Source organism: Vigna angularis, chromosome 1 (genome assembly GCF_016808095.1).
Source record: "Vigna angularis cultivar LongXiaoDou No.4 chromosome 1, ASM1680809v1, whole genome shotgun sequence".
NCBI classification, from domain to species: domain Eukaryota; kingdom Viridiplantae; phylum Streptophyta; class Magnoliopsida; order Fabales; family Fabaceae; genus Vigna; species Vigna angularis.
The window spans coordinates 50,883,154-50,910,360 of record NC_068970.1 but is presented as its reverse complement, the minus strand read 5'-3'; the positions used below and the strand labels follow the sequence as shown (position 1 = coordinate 50,910,360).

The 27,207-nt window shown below is 32.2% G+C and overlaps 1 protein-coding gene across 2 annotated transcripts; it reads right to left on the bottom strand.

Annotated features, from left to right (window-relative positions):
* On the bottom strand, positions 1-27,207 carry LOC108326518 (MADS-box transcription factor ANR1). 2 transcript variants are annotated; one of them, XM_052872122.1, is made up of 9 exons: positions 27,098-27,207; positions 26,637-26,887; positions 25,284-25,362; positions 15,434-15,495; positions 7,608-7,707; positions 7,487-7,528; positions 7,320-7,400; positions 7,185-7,243; positions 1-314 (listed from the first exon to the last, which is right to left on the bottom strand). In XM_052872122.1, exons 2-9 carry the CDS (start codon positions 26,816-26,818, stop codon positions 299-301), a joined length of 621 nt encoding a protein of 206 aa, XP_052728082.1. In that variant the 5' UTR covers positions 26,819-26,887; positions 27,098-27,207; the 3' UTR covers positions 1-298. The 2 variants fall into 2 exon arrangements, with proteins under 2 accessions (XP_052728082.1, XP_052728083.1); XM_052872123.1 differs by lacking the exons at positions 1-314; positions 7,185-7,243 and having other exon boundaries at positions 7,324-7,400; positions 7,473-7,528.

The window sequence follows — 27,207 nt, the reverse complement described above, 5'->3', positions numbered from 1 at the left end:
TTTTCTTTTAAAGGTTTTTAACATTTTATGGTCGGGAAAGATAGGCCTCAAGGGTTATCCTCAGATTTGCATATTATTGATCATGACAAATACATAGACAGTATTATATAAAACCACCAACCACAAATGACAATATAATCTTTATTGTATTGATGTTACAGAGTAACCATTATATGTGTCAGATTCTTGTAACAAGTGCATGTAGAGCTTCTGATAGATGATCTATTTTCATGTACATTTTGTACAATCACTGGGACCAAGTCTTGGCAGCTTGTCAGAATCATCTCCAACACTTCTTTCACGTGGCGCTTAATCTGGTACAAACTTTAGATAATTAGTTTAAAAGGAAATTATGAATAGATTAAACATGTTTTTATCTATAAAGATGCTAAATTATGAATAGACAAGCTTTTTAGACTCTCCAGAACTACACTTCCATGAATCTGAAACTGCAATTCAAATCCTTGGTTTTCGTTCACGTTTAAAAATTCAGAAAAAAAAAACACAATAAAAAAGCAAGTCTGAAAAATCTAAAACCAAAATTTAGTATATTAATTAATCGGGATCATAAACATATTTATAGAGCAAGGAGCATGAGTTTGAGGAATACACCAGTTTCATTGCTTTGGCTTGTGGTTCACTGTGATGAGGGTGTGGCTGGCTTAGCTTGAGACTAATAGGAGCAAATATGTCATATCCATAACTGATATGTTAAATTATATTAATAATTTACATTGGTTCATGTAATTTAAAGTATAACTTTAATGTAAGGATTCTAATGTGATGATTATTAGAATATTAAAGTATTAAAGTTATTGGGATTATTTTAGAGTTATTAAAGTTAATCCCTCTCTTCTCACTCCAAAAGGGCATTTTGGTATTTTATTAAATTTAATTAAAATATCATAAGAGAGGAAAAAGTTTTACTTCGGTTGACACATTAAGTTTCTGAAGAGATATAGAGAACATAACGTTCTCAGGAAAGAAGGGAAACTGACAGAGAAAACCATCCTACAAATTCTATATCATCCAGAAGGCATTAAAGAGGAGTAAGAGGAGAGAGAACATTTGACAGGAAGAGACAGGAAGAAGTGCACAATGGATCTAGGTTAGTTCTTCTTTACTGTGTATGAGAAAATAGTGAGTATCATGAAAATTCAAGATCCTGTGTGTAATTTTCATTCAATTGAAAATTAAAGAAAAGCTTACAAGTGGTATCAGAGCAAGGTTCTGAATTTTATGATTCTCCATGAATGGTAATATTCCCAATTTTTTTTAAAACCCTAATTTTAAAATTTAGGGATTTTTTGAATTTCCAGATTTAATTTTTTATTTATTGGCATGAAAGGAAAATTAAATTCACTGTAATGTAATGTGTGAATCTCGGAAGCCGTAAGTTTTTAATTTGATTGTCAGTGAATTGAATTCACTGTACGTGAATTATGAAATCTGCAAGCATTTGAATTCGTACAAAGAAAGCCAATTTTATTTATTTTTTATACTTCCATTAAAGTATTGCACGTGATTTGATTGTATTGTGGTATTCTATTTGGAAGCAACTTTACTGTTGCACGTGAATTTCATTATGGAAGCAGCAAGTTATTTGATTATCACATTGATGTGATTTTGACCTTTGCATAACGTTAAAGTTCATTAAAGTTGCTTTCACAGTAACCAAATTAAATCCTGCATGAAAGAAAATTCAATCCCTTGAATTTAATCCTTGAAGCCGCATATAAATCTTTTAATTTGGTTGTTATTCTAAAGCAACTTTACTGATGCGGCATTTGTTCTCACAGTAAAGCAGTTTACTGTTACTGTTACAGGTTATATTATTATATTCTAAACATGGTTATTGTTTCTGAATGGAAATTAAATGTGAATTAAAAGTTTCGTAATTTCGTATACTTTTAATTTGAAAAGTGAATTTACTGACATATATGATATAATTTTGTTTTATGAATTATATGTATTTGGAAGAAAAAAAAATTCAATTAAGTTGAATTTTGGATAGTAATTAGTCATTGATATAAGGATGTTATGGATTACCCAAAGGTGAGCCATGGTTTATAATTGATGACATTAAAGTGAAACATTTCATGTACTTAGTATATGTTTGTATATCCAAAGATAGCATACATATAGTCTTAAGTATGATTGATTGTTTATTAAAGTATATATATGGAATTTGTCAGTTTAAGAATCACCCAAAGGTGAACTTAAATGAATGACTTTATTGACTACCTATCAGTTTAAGTGTCACCCAAAGGTGAACTTGAATGTATGACTAGTGTAGTAATTTGTTTGAATCCATTAATTTTATCAAAGCATTAATGTATGAGCTTCTGTATTATTTCCAGCTTACATGAATTTAGCAGGTTTGAGCAACAATGTAGTCAAGTTTAATGGGCTCAATTATGCCGATTGGTCAGAACAAATCCAGTTCCAACTGGGTGTTCTAGGCCTGGATATGGCTATTATGATGGATGAAATGCCCGCAGTCATTACAGAGACCAATACAAGTAATGAAAAGTCTCTTTATGAGGCTTGGCATAGGTCTAACAGACTGTCATTAAACTTGATGCGCATGTCTATGGTAGAGAACGTAAAGCCTTCCATGCCCAAAACGGAAAACGCAAAGGAATTCATGAAAATGATCAAGGAGTATTCACAATCAGACATAACTGATAAGTCTATTGTGGGAACTCTTATGAGTGAGCTGACTACCAAAAAGTTTGACTGGTCACAGCCCATACATGAACATGTAACTGGAATGGCTAATATAGCAGCAAGATTGAAGTCAATGGGAATGGAGGTGAATGAGTCTTTTCTAGTACAGTTCATCATGAACTCTCTTCCTCCTGAATTTGGCCAGTTCCAAGTGAATTATAACACTATTAAGGATAAGTGGAACTTCCAAGAAATCAAAGCCATGTTGGTTCAAGAGGAAGGGAGATTAAAGAAAATGAGAGATCATTCTATCCATCTCACAACTCATGAAGGTGCTAGCTTCAGTAAAGGTAAATCAGGAAAGAAGAACAAGAAGGACAAAGCCCCAATGAAAGTGAATAAGGGCGGTATCCAGAAGGACCAGAAATGTTTCTTTTGCAAGAAAGTAGGTCACTTCAAGAAAGATTGTCCGAAAAGAAAATCTTGGTTCGAAAAGAAAGGGATTCCTTTCAATCCAGCCCATAAAAGGAACTGAAAAGTATTTATATATGGGGAACAGAATGAAGGCACGAATAGAAGGAATTGGGACTTATAGATTGATTCTAGACACTGGCTATTGTCTGAATCTTGAAAAGTGTCTCTATGTTCCTGGTTGTGCTAGGAATTTGATTTCTGTTGCAAAGTTGGATTGTTTAGGTTTTAACTTTAGGATTGAAAATGGTATTTTTCATTTGTATAAACTTTCGTACTATTATGGTTCTGGTACATTATTGGATGGTTTATATCGTTTAAATCTTGATGTTAATTTTTCTGAATCCCTGTTTAATGTTGAACATGTTGTTGATAGAAATTCTAGTACAGGAAAGGAATGTTCTGCTTTCTTATGGCATAAAAGATTGGGTCACATATCCAAAGAAAGGATGTTGAGGTTAGTAAAAAATGAAATTTTACCTCAATTGGATTTTGATGACTGGGATGTATGTATTGATTGTATTAAGGGTAAATAAACAAAACACATATCAAAGAATCCCACCACAAGAAGCAGTCAACTTCTTGAGTTAATACACACTGATATTTGTGGTCCTTTTGACACTAAATCTTGGAATGGTGAAAAATATTTTATCTCCTTTATTGATGATTTCTCACGTTATTGTTATATATATCTATTGCATGAAAAATCTCAATCAGTGAATGCCCTTGAGGTGTTCATAAATGAGGTGGAAAGGCAATTAGATAGAAAAGTAAAAGTGGTGAGATCTGATAGAGGTGGTGAATATTATGGTAAAACTGATGAGAGTGGACAATGTCCAGGTCCATTTGCAAAGTACCTTGAAAGTCGGGGTATATGTGCACAGTATACAATGCCCGGTACACCACAACAAAATGGTGTAGCAGAAAGACGAAATCGTACTCTTATGGATATGGTTAGGAGTATGTTAAGTCATAGTAATATCCCTTTATCTTTGTGGATGTATTCATTAAAGACTGCTGTATATCTGGTTAACAGGGTTCCTAGCAAAGCAGTTTCTAAAACTCCTTATGAACTATGGACCGGAAGGAAACCCAGTTTAAGACATTTTCATGTTTGGGGTTGTCCAGCAGAAGTAAGGTTATACAATCCACATGAAAAGAAACTTGATGCAAGAACCATTAGTGGTTACTTTATCGGTTATCCTGAAAAGTCAAAGGGATATAGATTTTATTGCCCTAACCATAGTACAAGAATAGTTGAGTCTGGAAATGCTCGGTTCATTGAAAATGGTCAATTTAGTGGGAGTGAGGAATCACGAATAGTGGACATTCAAGAGCATACTGATAGTGTTTCTTCTGAAGTTGTTATCCCTCTTGTTGTATCACAGTCACACAACAAGCAGAGACAACAAATTAATGTTCCAATCCCACAAAATGAACGTATAAATGTTGAGCCAGTTGACAATGAGCAAGTCATAAATGAGCAATTGATAGAGGAACCACAAGAAGCAGCATTAAGAAGGTCTGTAAGGGAGAAAAGACCTGCTATTTCGAATGATTATGTGGTTTACTCTGTTGAACATGAATGTGACTTAAGCATTGATGAGGATCCAGTCTCTTTCAGACAAGCCATGGAAAGTAATAATTCAGAGAATTGGTTGAATGCTATGAAAGAATAGTTGAAATCAATGGATGACAATAAAGTATGGGATCTAGTTGAATTGCCTAAGGGTTCAAAAAGAGTCGGTTGTAAATGGGTCTTTAAGACTAAACGTGACTCAAAAGGCAATATTGAAAGGTATAAAGCTAGATTAGTCGCCAAAGGTTTCACTCAAAAGGAAGGCATTGACTACAAAGAGACCTTCTCTCCTGTTTCTAAGAAGGACTCTTTGAGAATTATTTTGGCTTTGGTGGCTCATTATGATTTAGAGCTTCACCAAATGGATGTAAAGACCGCCTTTCTGAATGGTGACTTAGAAGAGGAAGTTTATATGGACCAACCAGAAGGTTTCACCATAACAGGAAAAGAAAATCTAGTGTGTAAATTAAAGAAATCAATATATGGACTAAAACAAGCTTCCCGTCAATGGTATTTAAAATTTAATGATATCATAACTTCGTATGGTTTTGTAGAGAACACCGTTGATCGGTGTATATACATAAAGGTTAGTGGGAGTAAGTTTGTTATTTTGGTTCTATATGTTGATGATATTCTTCTTGCTGCTAATGATATTGGTATGTTACATGATGTAAAGAAGTTTCTCTCTAACAACTTTGAAATGAAAGATATGAATGAGGCATCTTATGTGATAGGAATAGAAATATTCCGTGATAGATCACAAGGATTGTTAAGTTTGTCTCAAAAAGGCTATATTAATAAAGTGTTAGAGAGATTCAGAATGGAAAAATGTTCTCATGGAATAGTTCCAATTCAGAAAGGAGACAAGTTTAGTCAAATGCAATGTCCCAAGAATGATTTGGAACGAAAGGCCATGGAGTCTATTCCTTATGTGTCAGTGGTTGGGAGTTTGATGTATGCTCAAACTTGTACTCGGCCAGATATCAGTTTTGCTGTTGGAATGTTAGGCCGATATCAAAGTAATCCCGGAATGGATCACTGGAAAGCTGCAAAGAAAGTTCTTAGGTACTTACAAGGTACCAAAGAATACATGCTCACTTATAGAAAGTCAGATCATCTCGAAGTGATTGGCTATTCAGATTCAGACTATGTTGGATGTGTGGATTCAAGAAAATCCACATTTGGGTATGTCTATCTTTTGGCTGGAGGAGCAAGTTCTTGGAAAAGTGCAAAACAATCAGTTATTGCTACTTCCACCATGGAGGCTGAATTCGTGGCATGCTTTGAGGCCACAGTTCATGCCTTGTGGTTGCGAAACTTTGTATCGAGGCTTGGCATTATTGACAGTATAGCTAGGCCGATAAGGATTTATTGTGATAATTCCGCAGCCGTCTTCTTCTCTAAAAATGATAAGTACTCAAAGGGTGCTAAACACATGGATTTGAAGTACTTGTCGGTCAAAGAAGAAGTGCAGAAACATAGAGTGTTGATTGAGCATATTGGTACGAATTTGATGATAGCAGATCCGTTAACTAAAGGACTACCGCCCAAAACTTTTATTGGCCATGTTGAAAGTATGGGCATTATGGATAAGTCAATGTTAACATGATATTGTTATCTATCTATATAGATATGTATAGTTATATGCTTGTACTGTCATGACACTTGTGAATTCAATTAAAGTTATGTTTCTCTTTATTCTATTGTTATCCACATTAAATTATATACATGTATTATTGATTGTGGTGACATGATAGGTCTCCTTTAGAGACATGAAAGTTATAAGATTGATTAAAGTTATGTTGAATTGTTTTGATTATGTGATACATGGAAGGAATCTTGTCGATCATGACTTTTGCCCGCCATGATCCGATTATTTCAATTCATATAAGGATGATGACTTGATAATTCTAATGAATGGTGCGCATTTAAAGTTTATTTTAGATCTTCAAGTCATCACATGAACCAAGTGGGAGAATGTTAAATTATATTAATAATTTACATTGGTTCATGTAATTTAAAGTATAACTTTAATGTAAGGATTATTAGAATATTAAAGTATTAAAGTTATTGGGATTATTTTAGAGTTATTAAAGTTAATCCCTCTCTTCTCACTCCAAAAGGGCATTTTGGTATTTTATTAAATTTAATTAAAATATCATAAAAGAGGAAAAAGTTTTACTTCGGTTGACACATTAAGTTTCTGAAGAGATATAGAGAACATAACGTTCTCAGGAAAGAAGGGAAACTGACAGAGAAAACCATCCTACAAATTCTATATCATCCAGAAGGCATTAAAGAGGAGTAAGAGGAGAGAGAACATTTGACAGGAAGAGACAGGAAGAAGTGCACAATGGATCCAGGTTAGTTCTTCTTTACTGTGTATGAGAAAATAGTGAGTATCATGAAAATTCAAGATCCTGTGTGTAATTTTCATTCAATTGAAAATTAAAGAAAAGCTTACATGATAGTGCAAGAAGGATTGGATGTTGCAGCACCTTCCTTTTCTTTTGCTTCAATAACCTGAAATTCAAATTATTAAGCTTAAAATAAAACATATATGTAAGAAACTATGAATGATGAGTTTCTGTATATATACCTTTTGTAGTTCTTCGTTGTCCTTGCGCATGAGATTTATCTTTCTATGAAGTTCGACATTTTCTTGATTGGCTTGGCTTCCCTACAATAGCATCGATTAAATTAGCAGTCAGAAATTTGTTGGAATACTAGGAATCATTTTAAGGAACAAAACCTGATTCATGAAACCTTTTGGTGTAGTTCTTTGACCTCATCAATCAGAATTTGATCCTGCACAGATAATAAAAGTAAGTGATAATGTAAGACTGAAGAATGTACCATGAAATGGATCGATGAGCTAGGATGATACCTTTTTCATGCGAACACCCTTCAAACTTCTCTCCAGTCGATTTTCCAGATTCCCCAACTCCTTAATATCCAAACCAGAAAGTTGTTCGCCCATCATTTGCCTGCCCTTTCCAAGAATGAAGTATGGAGTATCATTCTTTCTATATTTTTTAAAACCTTGTTCTTCCTTTAAATGTGCTTATTGCTGATGTTTTATAAGAACCAAAATATTCCACTAAAGTTGTTAGACAAATAATATTATCGTTTGTATGTCTGTTTTTTACTATATATAGAGTTGTTACTGTGTTATCGGAAGGTCATAGTTTGAGGTCGAGAGTCCATAGTGTTGGAATTGCTTTTCTTAAGTGACGAAGTACTATTAAAAAAGGTGGTAATTATAATTGTTTGTGTACAAAAAGATAAAATTCTTCAATATCATATACTCGTTAAAAAATGCATTTAGATAAGAAATATTAAAGATTTATTTATTTTTTCCTCTTAAAGTGTATTCTTTTATGAACGAAGAGAGGTATCTCTACATCTATAAACAAAAAGACTTGTGAATGGTGAGGTGAAACATTTTCATTTTCGCTTTTTTCATCTTTCCTATTCTAGAAATTCTTTTGGAGAATGTTGTTCCGAACCCAACAATTGACAAACAATTTTTGTCATTTATGGAAAATATCATATAGGAAGGGAGACTCATATAAAGAGAGATTACGAAGAATTCAAGTATGAAGTTAATAATTTTTTATTGAGTAAAAATAAGTAAAATCAACAAAATATATATATATATATATATATATATATATATATATATATATATATATATATATATATATATATATATATAAACTTGTTATCTTAAAGCTTTATATTAAAAATAATTTCAGATTTCTTATATATGGGTTAACTCATAGCTTAAGACTAATCAGATATACGTCTCTTAGTACTTATTGATCTAAATATCTCAAGTTAGATACTGAATCTTCCCAGTGTGTTGACTTGAGAAATCCAACATAGAAAAAAAGGAAAATAATATAGGAGGAACGCCACTCTTTTAGTGATTTATAGAGACAAGTTCTATAATCTTTCTTTCGGAATAGAGATGTTTTTAGATCAATCTCATCATTTCTTCCTCATCTAAAAAGAGTTTTCACATAAAAAAATGGGTGTTATTTTTGTGTTCTTTATGCTTATGTTTGTCTTTTCATGATATTATTTTGTATTTAAAAATATATTTTTTCATTAACAACAAAGAATTGATTAAATATAAGAAACTCTTAAAGGGGTCTAATCCTTTTACAAACAAAAAGAAATATTTGAAATTACAAACGCCAAAGACAGTATAACATCATCCAAAAACATAAAAGTAGAAGACACATGTTCATCCCTGTAGTCCTATTCATGTTCCATAAGCTCTTTCACTATCCCTTTCAAACCCACAAAACTAACCTTATCTCTCCAAATTGTTAGTGAGGGAGTTAAACCCACAATCTCGTACATCCTCTCTTCCAATTTTATTACTAAATCATTCTTATATCTCCTTAGTTTCAGTCTATGTAATTAGTTAAATAGTATTTCAATTTTTGCCAATTCTGAATAATAGCATGATTTCACACATTCAAGAAAGTTTTAGCCTATATAATTCAAGATGGAGGGAGTTACCATCCATTTTTGATGTTATTAAAACTAATTACAGACAAATTCTCCTATTTCAAGTTGATGATGAAAAGTGATTTATACTTCAAGGATTATATGTGCCAATCACTAATACGACAAGTGTGGAAAAAAGGTCGGAAAACTTCTGAATCACAAAGTTGTTAATTAATATATGTTGGGAAACAGCAGTACTTGTTTCCCTCCTCTGTGAACCCCAAAATGGGCACTATGCGGAAGCGTAAAATAAAAGTGTAAGAAAAGAGAAAATTAACACTGGAAATTTTAACGTGGAAAATCCTCTCGGAAAAAACCACGGGACCTAGTCTAGAAAAATATCTCCACTATGAAAGTAGGATTACAGTGTTTCTCTCACTCTCTGAGGATCTCTCAATTAATCTCACCCTCTCGGATGGTATACAAAATTCTCACTTTTCACTCACACTCATAATAACAGACTCTCTCTGTATAAATCTCTCACACAGAAGAACTCTCTATTTCTTCACCGAATTTTTTCTTCACGGTGGATGATGAATTCTGCAGTGTGGCTTCTCCTTCTCTGTTTCTTGCATATGCACGTTGCTTGACTTCCAATTTATGAAGGAAGAAAGATGCAAGAAAACAAAAATGGTTGGTGTAGTGGAGCACTTCATTTCCGTAAATCAAGCAATGTGTTGGAGACAATTTCTCCAACTTCACCACTAATGGGTCCTACCCATTTGGTTTATTCAACAAAACTCCCCCATAAACCAAAATGGGTCTTCCATCCCTTCTTGACTTAATTTGAAGGTACCAAGATACCAGCACCTTGGCAACAGTCTTCAACCTTCTTGGTTGGTATTGACTTAGTCATCATGTCAGACCAATTCAAGTCTGTATGGATTTTCTCTATCTTCAATTTCTTCTCATCCAGCGGTTCTCGTATCCAGTCATACCGCACGTCGATATGCTTCGAGCGTGAATGGAACATGGGGTTCTTGGTTAGATGGATGGTACTTTGATTATCACAGTTCACCACATAATCATCTTGATTATGTCCTAATTCACTTAGGAAATTCTTCATCCATAACATCTCTTTAGAGGCTTCAGTCACCGCTACATACTCTGCTTCAGCAGTAGACAATGTCACACATTTTTGTAGCTTTGACTGCCAAGAAACAGCTCCCCCTGCAAAAGTAATCAGATAACCTGATGTTGACTTCCTTGAATCGACATCTCCAGCCATGTTTGAGTCTGAATATCCGATTAACTTTAGGTCTCCATTGCCAAAACACAAGCTTCTTTTGACAGATCCTCTTAGATACCTTAGTATCCATTTAACAGCTTCCCAATGCTCTTTTCCTGGATTCGACAGGTATCTGCTCACAACTCCTACAGCATAGCCAATATCTGGCCTTGTACAAACCATTGCATACATAAGGCTACCCACGGCAGAAGAGTAGGGTACCTTGCTCATTTCTTCTTTTTCTTCTTCATTCTTTGGACATTGCGACTTGCTGAGTTTGAAATGTCCAGCGATTGGAACACGAGCAGGTTTGGCATTGTGCATGTTGAACCTTTTGAGAATCTTCTCAATGTAATCTTCTTGAGATACCCACAACATTCTTTTAGAACGATCTCTGAATATTTTCATTCCAAGTATCCTCTTTACTGCACCCAGGTCTTTCATGGCAAAAGACTTGCTCAATGCCTTCTTGAGAGCAGCTATTTTAATTTTGTCCTTCCCTACAATCAACATATCATCAACATACAAGAGAAGTATGATGGACTCACCATTTTCATAATGCTTCACAAACACACAATGGTCTGCGGAGGTCTTCTTGAAATTATGTTGAATCATGAAGGAATCGAATTTCTTGTACCATTGTCTTGGAGCTTGCTTCAGACCATAGAGACTTTTCTTCAGACGACACACCAAGTGTTCTTTGCCTGGTTCTTCAAAACCCTCTGGTTGCTTCATGTAAATTTCTTCTTCTAGGTCTCCATGTAAGAATGCTGTTTTGACGTCCAGTTGTTCAATCTCCAAGTCTAGTGTTGCTGCCAGACCGAGAATTGCTCTAATGGATGTCATCTTCACCACTGGTGAAAATATTTCGTCAAAATCTCTTCCTTTCTTCTGGTTGCACCCCTTCACGACAATTCGTGCTTTGTACCTTGGGCTTGGGTTGTTCTCTTCATTCTTGAGCTTGAACACCCATTTGTTCTGCAATGCTCTTCTTTCTTTTGGTAATTCTACCAAATCATAAGTCTGATTTTCTTTTAAGGATTGCATCTCCTCTTCCATGGCTTGCAACCATTTGTCTTTGTCTTTCGTCTCCATTGCTTCTACAAAGCTTTGAGGTTCACCTTCATCAGTAAAATTAACATATTCATCTGAAAAATACCTTCTTGACGGTTGCTTCTGCCTTGTTGATCGTCTCAATTGGGGTTCTTGCGGAGCATCCTCAATTGATTGATCTTCTTCCGTCAAATTAGGTTGATCTTCTTCTTCAGCCATTTCATCAGGTTGTAACTCTGGTTCGGCTTGATGAGTCTCTCCCCCTGAGTTGTTTATCACAATAGGGTTTTGATCACTTATCAGCTTAAGTGTTGGTTTCTCCACTTTCTTGATGTCTTGGATTGTCTGATCTTCAAAGAACACCACATCTCTGCTTCGAACAATCTTTCTATTTGCAGGATCCCATAATCTGAAACCAAATTCATCTCTTGGAGAACCAAGGTATATGCACTCTTTCGCCTTAGCATCTAGCTTTGCTCTTTCATCTTTCGGAATGTGAACTGATGCCTTACATCCGAAGACTTTCAAGTTGCGATATGAGGCCTTTTTACCGGACCATACTTCTTCTGGTATCTTACCGTTTAATGGTCTTGACGGTGATAAGTTGATCAAATCAGCTGTTGTCACCACTGCCTCCCCCCAGAATGACTTGGGAAGTTTTGCATGAGACAACATGCTCCTAACCTTCTCGGCAATCGTTCTGTTGAATCTTTCAGCTACACCATTCATCTGAGGTGTCTTGGGAGGTACTTTCTCATGTTTGATCCCATGAGTCTTGCAATAGTGCTCGAATGGACCTCTATACTCTCCACCATTATCACTTCTCAGACATTTCAACTTTCTGCCAGTTTCACGTTCAATTGAGGCGTGAAACTCCTTGAAGATTCGTAGAACTTCATCTTTTCTCTTCAATGGATAGACCCACAATTTTCTGGAGTGGTCATCAATGAAGGTAACAAAATATTGAGCACCACCAAGGGACCTTTCGGATGTTGAACAGACATCTGAATACACAAGATCCAAAATATGCTCTCTTCTACTTCTATTATCAGATTTATGGAAAGATACTCTGTGCTGCTTACCTGCTAGGCAGTCTTCACATAATTCAAGTGGTTGTCCTTTTATACTTTGGAGATGATCTTTTGCGAGGATCTCTAATCCTTTCTCGCTCATGTGGCCCAGTCTTTTGTGCCATAACTCCTTACTTTCTTCTTGAGCAACATTTGTCTCTCCTTTGCATATCTTTCCTTGCATGACGTACAAGGAGCCTTCCTTTTTGCCTCGAGCAACAATCATGCTTCCTCGGCTAAGTTTCCATTTTCCATCTCCAAACTGGTTGTTCATTCCAGCATCATCTAGCTTACCAACTGAGATAAGGTTTAGACGCATTTCTGGTACATGTCTTACCTCTTTCAGCACAAGTTTGTTTCCATTTTCTGTTGTCAAAGTCACTTCTCCTATGCCCACAATTTTGCTTGTGACATGATTACCCATCTTCACTGTTCCAAAATCTCCTTTTTGATAGGATGAGAAGAATCCCTCATGAGGAGTAACATGGAAAGATGCTCCGGTATCTACTATCCAAGTGCAATCATCAAAAGCAATATTTAGATAGTTTACCTCAGTGATAAGGAACACATTCTCATCATTTGATACCACCGCTGTTGTAGTCTTTTCCTCCAACTTCTTTTTGGAATCTACCACATCAGGGTGTACAGTTCCATTCTTCTGATCTCTCTTCAGGAATCTACATTCTGGCTTCTTGTGACCATCTTTTCCACAATAGAAGCATGTCAAACCTTTGGAACGAGACTTGAATCTTCCTCGTGACTTTTCACGTTTTCCTTTGCTTCTGTTTTCACTCCTTCCTCTATTCTCAACAACATTGGCTTCTGAGTGACTACTCGATCCCCTTTCTTTCCTTCTGGATTCTTCATTCAGTAAACTGTCTGTGATGTTATCCAGACTGAGCTTTCCATCTGGTGCTGAGTTACTGAGAGTGACCACCAACGTGTCCCAACTCTCCGGTAGAGAACTAAGGAGTAGAAGAGCTTGTAGCTCGTCATCAATCTTCATATCCGCCTTCATTAATTGATTCACAATACCTTTGAAGGTGTTGAGGTGCTCGATCATATTCTGGTCGTCAGTGTACTCCAACTTTACGAGTCGTCTGACTAGGTGAGCTTTGTTCCTGGGAGTCTTCTTTTGAATCATTGATTCAAGCTTTGTCCATAAGTCATACGCATTGGTATAAGTCGATACATGCTCAAAGAGACTTCTGTCGATGTATTTCCGAATCATAGCCACTATTTTACGATTCAGAATCTCCCAATCTTTTTCGGCCTTCCCTTCTGGAATTTCCGGATTTGTGATCGGTTCATACAAATCCTTGCAGTATAGATGGTCTTCCATCATCGGCTTCCAGTAGGAGTAATTATCCGCAGTTAACTTGAACATGTCTCCTTCCATCTTGAATTTCACAGGATTCTGACTTTTTCGAACCGGTAGCTCTGATACCACTGTTGGGAAACAGCAGTACTTGTTCCCTCCTCTGTGAACCCCAAAATGGGCACTATGCGGAAGCGTAAAATAAAAGTGTAAGAAAAGAGAAAATTAACACTGGAAATTTTAACGTGGAAAATCCTCTCGGAAAAAACCACGGGACCTAGTCCAGAAAAATATCTCCACTATGAAAGTAGGATTACAGTGTTTCTCTCACTCTCTGAGGATCTCTCAATTAATCTCACCCTCTCGGATGGTATACAAAATTCTCACTTTTCACTCACACTCACAATAACAGACTCTCTCTGTATAAATCTCTCACACAGAAGAACTCTCTATTTCTTCACCGAATTTTTTCTTCACGGTGGATGATGAATTCTGCAGTGTGGCTTCTCCTTCTCTGTTTCTTGCATATGCACGTTGCTTGGCTTCCAATTTATGAAGGAAGAAAGATGCAAGAAAACAAAAATGGTTGGTGTAGTGGAGCACTTCATTTCCGTAAATCAAGCAATGTGTTGGAGACAATTTCTCCAACTTCACCACTAATGGGTCCTACCCATTTGGTTTATTCAACAATATATTGATTGAAATTCCATCAAGTTATACCAATGCATTTGAGTTATGATTAAAACTTGAATTCATGAAAACATTTAAACACTTTCAAAGGAATTGTAAACATACTTTATGTTGGTGAGAAAAATTATCCAAATGTTGCATATGATGATCATTATTGGATGGTTAATTCTAAATCACCTCTTATACTACACTTACGAGGATTCTTATCACAATATAAAAAGAAAGGAGATCTACTATGTGATAATGGTGAAGATGAGTCAAACAAAGATTGGTAAACCAATTTGGTATCCATGGATGACAACTGATTGTGTTAGCTATTTGACTATAAAATGCTAATATATACCTTCAAATTTTTTCTTGGACATTGTTTTGTAGGAGACATAAATGTTGGTTTTGGCTTGGGTGTTAATTCTATCTCTGTAATAATAGTCAACATGTTTGGTGGTTGGGTTTTCTTTCTGCATTTTAAGATTATTATTATTATTATTATTTTGTTCTTATGTGTTTGTATTCTAACAATGCAATTACATGCAAGGGTTAATCATGATGGACAGACTCTTGTCCATATTCTTTATTTTGTTTATCAGATAGATTATATGGATGTCTACTACAGTTTTTTTTTTCTGGAAATTCTTAAATGTTATATAATGAGGTTATGAATTTTTTTCCATTCTTATAAGTATCTATTTTCCTTTTATAGTCGACTTAAACATTATACCCTCTTAAATAATTGCTTTAATTTTTTGAAATGAATTTACCTAATAACTCACTAGTTTCCATATATTTCTGACTAGTACAACAATTACACAAATGCTAGTTGCTTAACTTTTTACCTGTAACATTCTTGCATGTACTGCACTTGTTGCCTCAAACTTGCTACTTCTCTCTGCCAAAACTAGTCAATAGCAATATAGATATCAGATATATGCATATAAATGACTACAAAACATTTGTACACGTCAAAGTTTGAGTAGTTATATTCGCATTTATTTATTTTTCTCATCTTGTTGAGTGAAAGAAAAACTGCATCAAGTTGTAAACTGTAACTACATTGCCTTATGTGCCTGATTTGTGTAGTCATAAATTGAGGAAAATGGTAACACGTCACTTTTATATATAGTCATTTAAGCTTATACTATTATCTAATTGTTAAAACTTTACGAATAAAAGATTATAGGGATACCATGTTAAGATGTCAACCGGAATCAATTTTCTGTGCACAGAATGTTCTCTTTTTTTTTGTTTCATTATGTATCTGAGATTGGTTTTTTATGTTATTCATTCATGCAAGTTTAATATATAAGATGAAAGAAAACTCTCTTATCAATGTAAATAAAGTTTGACTTGTAACGACACCAATAATTCAGTTCAACAACACATATATGATCCCAATAACACATGGAGATATCAAGGGATTTTTCGAGGAAGCAGATGCAGATGCAGCAGTTTCTAGCAAGGAAAAGATACACATTGTCTAATAAAGAAATGACTAAAACTAGTTCTATTTGGCCGAAAAAGGAAAAGGTAACAATTATGGGAAAACAAAAATTTCAAGTGTTTTCTACATGTAATATTTTGGTGTAAAAAGTTGCAATTTTCATATTTAAACAATATATCGAGGGAATCTAAACATCCCACAACTTTTTTGGGGGAAGTATTACTTTTTAGAGGATGAAAATAGTTAGATACAATCATATCTGTAAAAATAGAATACCTTTTAGAATAATATGTTAATTATATTGTAAAGTTAAAAAAATATTTCGAAAATAACATTGTGGCAACATCTATTTTAGATACCTTAAATTTTTGGATTATATTACTTTTTTAAGGAATAATCTATTGTCAATATTCCTGATGAATTTGTGTGGGATGAGAAAGAGGCATAAGGAAGTATAGAAGGAAAAAGAAAGTTGAGATATAATTCCTTCATATTTGTGCACAATTAATTGAAATTTCAAAACATGGTGACAATAGATATTTTTACATTTTGTTATTGATTTAACATAAAAATATGGGTATATATATGGAAGCAAAAATCAGAAGCATGTGATTTGAAACAATGTGAGTGTAAGATTGGAGCACCAAGTACATGATGTGGACATGTGAGATGAAGGTTACACAAATGCCTAAAGTCTTGGACAAAAAGAGTTGCTTCTATTTGTATTTTAACAAGTGTTCAACAAAAACACGCTTGAGAAAAAATACAAAAAAGAAACCTATTGTGGAAGAAGGACTCTCTTATTTGCTGCCTAATGCTTTCTTATCTGTTGGAAGTGATGATGTATTAATTCTAAATCATGGTTATTCTATGAAAAATACAAGCAAATGTCTATTAGAATGTTTTTAGTATTAGTTACATTTTTCACTTAGTAATTTAATAGATGATGTTTGGTATAATAGTCTTTTAATGATTGCATGATATCTTTGTTCTATATATAAAGAAATGTTGTAATTTTTGTAGTGCATTGTTTTGGTAGGTGTTCTTTGTGTATAAAGCCTTCTGCTATAATTTTATTTATTTTTTCTTTATTTTATTTATTGTGTTATTTTGTGATTGTTGTATGAAAACAATAATTAGTATAGTATATAAGGAACAAGAGGAAGAAAGTCAAGATGACAAAATCAAGAATGATTGTGAAATAGTTAGTAAATTTTAATACGATTCTAGATTATTAAAACACGTTAAGGTGAAATTTAGGGATGAAGTATGATTTTACTATTTTTTTAATGTCTTGCTCGAAGCATTTAAGCATTTTCAAGATGCTTTGTTGTTTGAGAAGGAAAAATTTATTACTTTAGAGGAGGTTCAAACCTTAATTTAGACTAAGAAGCTTAAAGAGTCTAAGAAAGATGATAATTGGATGAGTTTGAATGTTTCAACATCCAGGAATAAGAAAAGAAACGAGAGAAATGAAAGATGTAAAAACAATTATTAAAAGATACGATAGAGAAGGTCCAAAGTGTTACATAGAGAAATTGAGTCATGGGTTCAAGTTGATTTCAGTAGCATCTAATAATTGTGAATTTGTTGGAGTGTAGTGGAGTCAATGTCAAATACATAGAGAAATTGAGTCATGGACTCAAGTTGCATTAACACTTTGCCTAATAAATGAGTTATTTGATAACTCAGAATTGAATGAAGGAAATGTAGTTCTTCTTTGGAACAATAAAGTCTATAAGGTAAAAGTCTTGATGTAAGAGAGACTGGTGATGTTTAACAACTATTATATGTTCAAGAGTTTGAAAGAAATCTTATGTCTAGAATTGACAACCAAGATTGAATAGGTATTATATTAAAGAGAGTGTTTGCATATATTAAAGAGAGTGTTTGCATATGTTAAAGGGAGTGAAAAGGAATGGTGTTTACATATAAAAGGTTCAACAATGATTTGCATGAATTTGTGGCTAGTCATAACATTTGAAGTTGGAACACATAAGTTAGAAAAGTTTGGTGGATCTAGGCAAGAAAAATTTCTTTGAGGTGATAAAATGAAGGAGTCAGAATTTTTTTATCAGTGAACATGTCTCTTAGATTGAAATTTGAGACTTATGTAAACTTAAATGATTAGAAATGACAATGAATTAGAGTTTGTGTCATATCGATTTAACAAGTTTTGCAAGAAAAAATGAATAAAGAGGCATAAAACAATTGTGGGTACACCTTAACAAAATGATCTTGGTTGAGAATGAATATAACCATTTTGAAGTTGGTAAGGTGTATGCTGCCGGAAGTAATTTGCCTAAATCCTTATGGGACAAAGTTGCAAACATTTTCATATATATGTGATTAACGTGACATCAATGAAATTTAAGACTCCTATAGAGGTTTGGAGTGGAAAGATAACAAATTACTATAATATAAGGATGTTTAACGCCTTGAATTTGCACATGTCAAGAAAGACAAACCGGAAACATGTGCAGACATATGATCTTCATTGGATACACTTAAGGAGTGAAGAGGTACAAGTTATGAAGGTTAAAACTTGGGCAAGTAAGATGAAGTCACATTTTATGAGACTCACAAGACTATGATGGATGAAAATATAGGGAATGGTAATGAGAAAGCTCCTTTTAAGGTGGAGTCTTCTAGATTTAAACCTAACTATTTAAGGGTTATGATGACATATCAAATGACGAGAATCAACCTTCTACCTCTCCTTTAAGAATGTCAATTTGTGTGAATTTGAACTTCTATTATCTTACACGTGATGGGAAAAGGAGGACGATGAAACCAACACAAATTTGGGTGTGCGAATCTCATTTGTTATTCTTTTATTGCCAACTAATTAAGAGATAGAAAATTCATAACTTATAATTTTAATAAAGGCAAGAGAAGGTATAAAAGTTTAGTAGTCATAATGTGCCATGGATAAGGAAATTGAATCTTTTAAGAGGAAACACATGGATGCTTCTGAATCTACCTAGAAATAAGGTGGTAGGATACAAATGACTATTCAAGAAAAAGGAAGAAATATCATGTGTGGAGAAAGAAATATTCATGACAATTTTACATACGTTAAGGGAATAAATTATAATAAATATTTCTCACCTATGGTAAAACATTGTTCAATAAAAATATTGATGTCAATTGTTAACTATTATAATTTAGTGTTAGAACAATTGGACATTAAATTAACTTTTCTTCAAGTTAACTTGGAGGAGACCGTCTACACGCAACAACCTGAAAGGTTTGTTGAAGGTTAAAGAAGGTGTCTTAAATAAATTAGTGGCTTAAAACAAAGTTCATGCCAAAGGTACAAGAGATTTGATTATATTTTTTAGGAAGACAAGGTTCCAAAGTAGCAATTGTGATGGTTTTGTCTATATCCTTAAAAGAGAAGAAATTAATGTTATTCTTGCTCTTGTATATAAACAATATCTTTATAGGAAGTAAAAGAAAAATTAAGTCCAAAGCTCAAGATGAAAGATTTTGGTCTCATGAGACATATGCATGCGATGAATATATAAAGGGGTTAGATGGTTGAATGGTTGAATTTGTCTCAATAAATATATTTGAAGAAGGTTGTGAAGAGGTTTATGCAACCTAAATCTATAAGTACACCTTTAAGTCATCACACAAAGCTCTTAATTACTTAAGCTTATAATTCTGAAGAATACGATGAAGATAGAGACTATTCCAAATTCAAATGTAATAGGGAGCACCATATATGGGATGGTAAGTAACATACCAAATTTAACACATGTTGTTAGTATGATTAGTAAGTACATGGAAGATCTTGAACCTACTAATTGAAAAGTTTTGAAATGCGTTTTGAATTATTTGAACAAATTATTATGTTCCTAAAGTTATCAAAACATGATCTGACAAATAATATCTTTTGTAATACATTTAATTTTGATATTGTTGTAACATTTTCTATTTCATATTCATTGTAGCTATTAGTTGATAGTACTTTTGTTATTATTATCTATATGCATTGTGATATCTCTATTATTAAGAGCAAAGCTTCTTTGTTCCACGGCAAAAAGTTTTGAGAATTTAAGTCAAAGCTAATATTTTTATCAAGCATAAGATAAGAATCTTAACCAAATTGACAATATTTGTTCAAAGTCATGAATGTAATATTTACTAATCAATAAATATTGTCTCATTAGTGAAAGGATTTGTTTTAATAAAGCACTACTCAAAGACAAAATGTTACCCCAATTTATTGTCTTATAGTGATTATTAAAAGTCTCTACAAGTTATGATAAAGGAAAAGGAGAAAACACAAGTTACACATATGGTTATAAATGGTATGCTTGTTTTATATTTTTGCTATTTATATGTAACTTCATTGAGAATCTATTTTAGTTGTATTGTAGAATTCATTGGTTGAATAAACATTTTAAGTAACTTTTACTCTGCACTATTGTTAAAATATAAGAGCTACGAAACTTAGAAAACCTAAGCACCTTAGTTGTGTTTTATTGGTGTGGAAGTTTAATGTATGAAGCCCAATACATGATACGAATCATCAAGACCAGGACTAAGACCCAATTCAAGACTTAAGTGGATCCATGACTAGAGGAAGGCTTAGAAAAGCCTAAGAGATATTGAAACACGAGGTGGTTCATCTTATAAAGATTCAATTGAAGATCTCACACCTTGAATAGACCAAGTTAATGACACGTATTACATGATTGGAGTATTAAAATAAAAATATGTTAAAGAGACTAAGCTTACATGTATTACGTATTAGAGTATTAAAATAAAAATATTAACATTATAGTTGTAGTCAAGATTTAAACCCATGAGTACTCAGAATGTGTCAACAAAATCACTAGGAAAAATTATCTTTTCTTGGAATGTAGGGATTGTAATTTTCTTTTATTTACTTACAAATGAAGCAAGACCTATAACTTAATTTATATCTATACAATTTTTGGAATTCATAATGGATCAAAATATTATTACCAAAAATATGTGAGGTTATCTATGTTAGGATTTTCCAACATCTTGTGATCTTATCAAGAATTTCCTAATAATTCTTGTGGTGGTCATCTTTAAACTTATATATCAAACCTTGATTTACGGCGTCTTCCTTTTATCTAAGTTTTCTATATTTTGTTTTTAATCTCCAATTTTTCATTCTGAATTAATTCCAATATCTAATTCTTTGTGTTTGTTCTATTTCGAATCTTATCATTTAGTAATGCAAAGTAAATGTTCGAGTAGTAATACGAGTTCCCATTTGCTTCATTTTTTTATTGTTTGTATACTATTCTGCATTATTCACGCATTGTTCACACAATGTTCCAAATTGTTCACGCATTGTTTTGTAGTGTTCACATATTTTTCACTAGTGCAATTTTGACTTTTAAAATCGCCTTATATGCTTCAATTTTATAGTAAATAAAGAATATTAAAACACGTTGAAAATTTTGCGAACTTATAGGTCTTGATTTTTGAAAAATTAAAGCCTATCAACCTTTATACTTTTGTTTCTTAAAAATTGAGACCTAAAAATTAGCTTAAATTTCAAAATTCCCTCTCTTTTTTAATTACTTTATCTAATACAAGTTGTTGGGAAAACTGAAGCATAAAGACCGTTAGGTTTCAGGTTCTGAATAACCAAGACCTAAAGGTTCACCAAAATTATTTCTAAAATTATTTTTAGGTCTTAATTATTTTTAAAACCAAAGCCTATTGCCCTTTCTTCTTTAGTTTTACTAATAACCGAGGCTTAAAACTTTTTCTAGGGTTAATATTCACGAAAGTTGCACAGTGGCCTTCATTTCTTCTTCTTCGCGAAAGCACTAGAATTTCTTCTTCTTCATTTGTTTCGTGATTTCTTCTTCTTCTTCATCCTTACCATTTCATCTTCTTCTTTGCAAAATCTCCTCTACCACCGTCCAAATTCGCACCTCCACTCTCCATCCTTGCTTAATATCCAACTAGTGAAGTGGTGAGTGCTTATTTTGATTTTTTTGTGTGTTTTTGGTGAAGTTCGTGTATTCTTTGGGTTCTTTGTTGGTAAAATTTTGATTGGACAATTTAAGAAGATTAATCATTTTGTATTAGTTTTTAATGTATATATTTTAATATACATATCTTAAAATTCATTAATATTTGTCAATTGTGTTTTGTATTATTCTTCAGGTGCATATTTGATTTTGGTTTATAATCACTTTCATTTCGTATAACCTAAAGACCAATGCAAATGCAAGAAAAAAAAATCCTAAAATTTAAGATATGTCTGTTTAACTAATTCATACGATTATCAATAATATTAAGGCTCATCAATTTGAGGGCAACCAATGAGTGGATCAAAAAGAGTTACATAGAAATGCTGGTGTTGTTCAATGAAATGCTTATAGTTGAAAATACATTACCCACTCATAATTATGAAGTCAAGAAAATTCTTTGTTTGATGGATATGGAGTATAAAGGATACATACATATCCTAGTGATTGCATATTATACAGGAAAAAAATTGAAGGTTTGAAAAAATGTTTGAAGTATGGGTTATCATGGACAAGCAAAAAGAACAACAATGAAGATAGTCGTCAAATAGAAGAGGATGGCCCCACTTTGATAGTAATTTGGTACCTTTCAATCGTGTCTAGACTAAAGTGTTTGTTTGTGAATCCAAAAGACGCTAAATATCTTATATGGCATGCAAATAAAAGAAGAAGTGGCAGACTACTTCGTTATCCAGCTGATTCGATGCAATGGAAAAATATTGATCATAAATTCTCCTAATTTGGTTAAGAATGTAGAAATATTTGGTTTGGTTTAACTACCAATGGATTGAATCCATTTGATAATTTAAGTATCAACCATAGTTGTTGACCCATTATATTATTCATTTACAACTTGTCTCCTAGACTATGCATAAAGAGAAAGTACATGATGAAACTATGATGTTATCTTGTCCAAGGCACCCTATAAATGACATAAATGGTTATCTCAATCTACTAGTTGAAGACTTGAAATTGTTATGGGTTGATGGGGTTGAAATATTTGATATTACTTCTAAAACTTTCATAATATGTAATGCTATTTTTCACCATTAATAACTTCCTAGCTTATGATAATTTGTTAGGGTACAATGTCAAGGATCATAAAACATGTCTTATATGTGAAGAAAACACTACAAATTATTAATTGAAATACATTAACAAATGTACATATACTTGTAATTTATTTAAAACTTTACAATATTGGTGCATCTTATTGATTATGTTTATAATTCATAATATGTGTTGGTTCGGTGTGATTTTATATTATTATATTTGACTGACTTTGATTTTGTTCAAATTTGATATGTAGGTAGAAACATTAACACAAAATATTATTTGAAAAAACACTTAGAATAAGTTTCAGTTGTTACCAAAACCGAAACATAAAGAGGTATTTGGTTATGGTAAAAACCAAAGCTTAATACTTTTTTATTTAAAATTATTTAATTTAAAGAGTATTAAGTTTCAATTCTAATAAAACAAAAAAATAATCTCTTGATAATTTAAATAAATCATTTGATTTTAATTATATTAGGTTTCGATTAAGGGAAAAACCGAATATGCCTTTTAAAGTTAAACAATTTTTATATAAAAAAGGGTTAGGCTTCAATTATTGAAATAATTGAAGCATAATTTTATTTTTTATTTTTTATTAATTGTGTTATACTTCGGTTCTTATTGAACTAGACTTAAAATTGAGGTCTATACTTCAATTCATAACTAAGGTTAAAAAATGACTATTTTTATCTTGTTTATGTATGTTTTGATTATTGAATCAACACACAATATCTTAAATAATTGATGTAAAACACTTTTTTGCCCTAATAATTTCGTATTTTGGACATTGTTTTGAAATTGTTCCTGCACTGTATTACTGTTCACGTATTGTTCACACATTATGTTACATGTTCTAACTCCTTAATGTGACCAACTTCTAGTGCAGAAAGTTTATATAGGTTATGTTGGATTTATATGCTAACAAACGAGATTATTAATTATTAGGTTAACTTTGGTTTTGTAAACTAGAAATTATTAATTATGATATTAGGTATGTATTTGAGTTATGCATGAATGAGAGGGAATAATCAAGTGTATAGATCCTTAAATCATAAATCCACGAGGGCATATTTAAATGCATTGAATACACATTTATTTGCTCGTACATGTAAATTAAAATTTAAATGTGTTAATTATGTATGTATTGAATTGTAATGTAATAAAGAAATAAGACACCATAAGTGCAACCACTATGTAATTCAATTGATCATGACCATTGTGTGAATTAAGAAAGGTCAGGATCAAGTAATTATGTTTCATTAATTCCATAATAAATAATTTGATTCTAATTTATGAAATAATTTCAAGTTATAATGTCTTTCTTTCATAATTGAATGGATATACAATTGTTTTACTCTCAATGTACTGTAACTCTATCAAATCCACATAGACAACATATTTCAACTTTTACAACACATTACACACTTGACATATTATATTAGATTTTATAATTTTAATTGATTAATTTTAACTTTTCATTATAGGTTTTTATATTTTAAATATCGGGGCTTTGCAATTCTTAATTATTTTTTTTAGTTACACATGCTTTTCGTTATAACTAAAAAGATTTTATAAGTTTATTATAAATAATATTGAACCTGTATATTATAAATTATAGATTGAGAAAAAAATTTGATATATATAGGTCAATTAAATTGAGGTAAATATTTTATATTAAAAAAACTAGAAACAATAACAAATATGATATAAACTATCATCATATTCGCAGCTTCAAGGGACAGGTATGGAAAGAACTGTTATAGTATATTTCTGCAGTTGAACTTGATTTAAAAAAGATGACAATATACAGATAAATCTAAGAACTGAACTATCATCATATGTGACTAATATATATATATATATATATATATATATATATATATATATATATATATATATATATATATATATATATATATATATATATATATATATATATATATGTATGTGTATATATGATTCTCGAAGTTACATGTTTCAATAACAATTAAATGAATAACGGTTTAAAAATCTTCATTAAAGAGAGCTTTTAGATGATCCTTAAAACCTCTTTTCCAGTGATACCTTATATGAGACAATGAGTTTATATGATCACAATAAGGCTTTGATGATACTAAATTCAAGTAGGATAATACTAAATTCGAATATTATGGTTGTTACCTTGATTTCTGAAGCAGGGTTCATTAACTGATGACGGTCCTCTTTGACCTTGTTATAGCGATCAATAACAGATTTCAAGCTGCAGAAAATATATTAATCAGATGGGAACATGATCACGATCATATATCTGCAAATCCTTAAAAGCACTACTTCTATCAATACTGTTCTAGTAAATGACATATTAACGCAAGCAACCCAAACAACATATTGTGTGTTAGTAAATGACATTTGTTTTGTCAGTCAGAAAACCGAAAGGAAGGGCAAAGAAATTTTTCAGAAGCGTCAAATTAAAATGTTGAAATTAAGAACAAAGGAAATACAAAAGATCGAGCTGAAACTTAAAATAGGAAAAGTCAGCAATATGACTGACGATTGAAATCTAAAACATGAGAGTGGTAATAATAAGTTTTCTTAAACTCATCAACAGGTAGAAAGGTTAGGGGGCATTAAGTATTTTTTTCTGTGATAATTAAATGTTGAAATTATATGTTGGAAATCCACATCGATTATAGATAAAATTATTTTAGAATATATAAATTGATATAAATCTTATTTTACTAGTAAATTTGATGGGATTAAGTTAAGCCACTTTTTAATCTTTTAAATTTTGTGGGATTGAGTAGGTCACTTTTTAATCTTTTATATATATATATATATATATATATATATATATATATATATATATATATATATATATATCAAATGCATACAAATATTAATTGAAATGCTTACATTAGAAAACTATACTCATCTATAATCTTAAGATTGTAAACCAAAATGATACAAGAAACATAGAAAAGAGATGCAGAGGAAGGGTTTCTATACGTACAAAAACTTAAGCATAGATTAGCCACCCCAACTGGTTAATTTATTGTAAACTTGGATTTTTCTTTGAGCTTATAGATGATAGCAAACACTCTCAAATCTATCTGAGAAAAATAATGTTGACCACAGATAAGAAACGAAAAATATGACAAACAATTAGACTTCCTCCAAGCATTAACCATCAGAAAAACAGCAAAACTGTTACTTGGATTCAGAATCAGATTGATGAGAGGGTGGAATAATCTATACAATATAACAATGATTCATAATTTAATTGATGATAAAATGTATGGTGGTCACTTGAAGAAAAATCAAAGAAAAAGGTTTCTACATTTCCGTGTCTATAAAATTATATATTCCCAAAAAGTGTATATGTAACCCCATCCCATGAGGTTTTTTCCTAGAAAGTTCTTACTTTCAGACATTGAAATTCCTGAGTATTTTATATCAGTAGAATGGAAAGAGAAGAACACTGATTTAATAGATTGATGGAGAAATGGAAAAAAAGAGAGAAGAAATTGATACTACCTTGAACTGGCATAGTCATAAAGCTTGGCAGTGCTGGAGAACACAATCAATCCAACTTCTGCATCACAGAGAATAGACAGTTCTCTAGCTTTCTTCACCAACCCACTTCTTCTCTTGGAAAACGTCACTTGCCGGCTAGTGGAATTGTCAATCCTTCGAATCACGATCTTTCCTCTACCCATGTTTTTCAAACAAAGTCAAAACTCACTGGGGTTCTTTCTCAAACTGTTCTTCCACAAGGTGTTCTTCAACTGCATATATCAACGGAAGAAAAGAATCAGAAAAGTTGAATGATAGTAACAATGAAAACGGGCTTAATTAGAAAGGAATCATTGAACGATTGATTGGGTAAGAAATGAAAAAACGCGATATAAATGAGGAAAGAAGAGAAGATTAGTAATAAATATGTTAGAAATATAGTTGAGTTGAGCGAAAGAATAATAACGAAATCGGTAACTTACTTGGAAAATTATGGGATGGAAAAGGAAAACTTGAAGAGGAGCTAGAAAGAAGAAAGTGATGCAATTTGGGAGCTTTATAGGGAAAGAGAAAAGTGGTTTTTTAAGGACTC

Excerpts from the sequence above, each read along its gene's own strand:
- LOC108326518 (XM_052872122.1), bottom strand. The coding sequence starts at position 26,818 with ATGGGTAGAGGAAAGATCGTGATTCGAAGGATTGACAATTCCACTAGC. Across the intron at positions 7,529-7,607 it reads AGGGTGTTCGCATGAAAAAG|GATCAAATTCTGATTGATGA; the intron begins GTATCATCCTAG and ends TTATCTGTGCAG. Across the intron at positions 7,401-7,486 it reads TCAAAGAACTACACCAAAAG|GGAAGCCAAGCCAATCAAGA; the intron begins GTTTCATGAATC and ends ATGCTATTGTAG.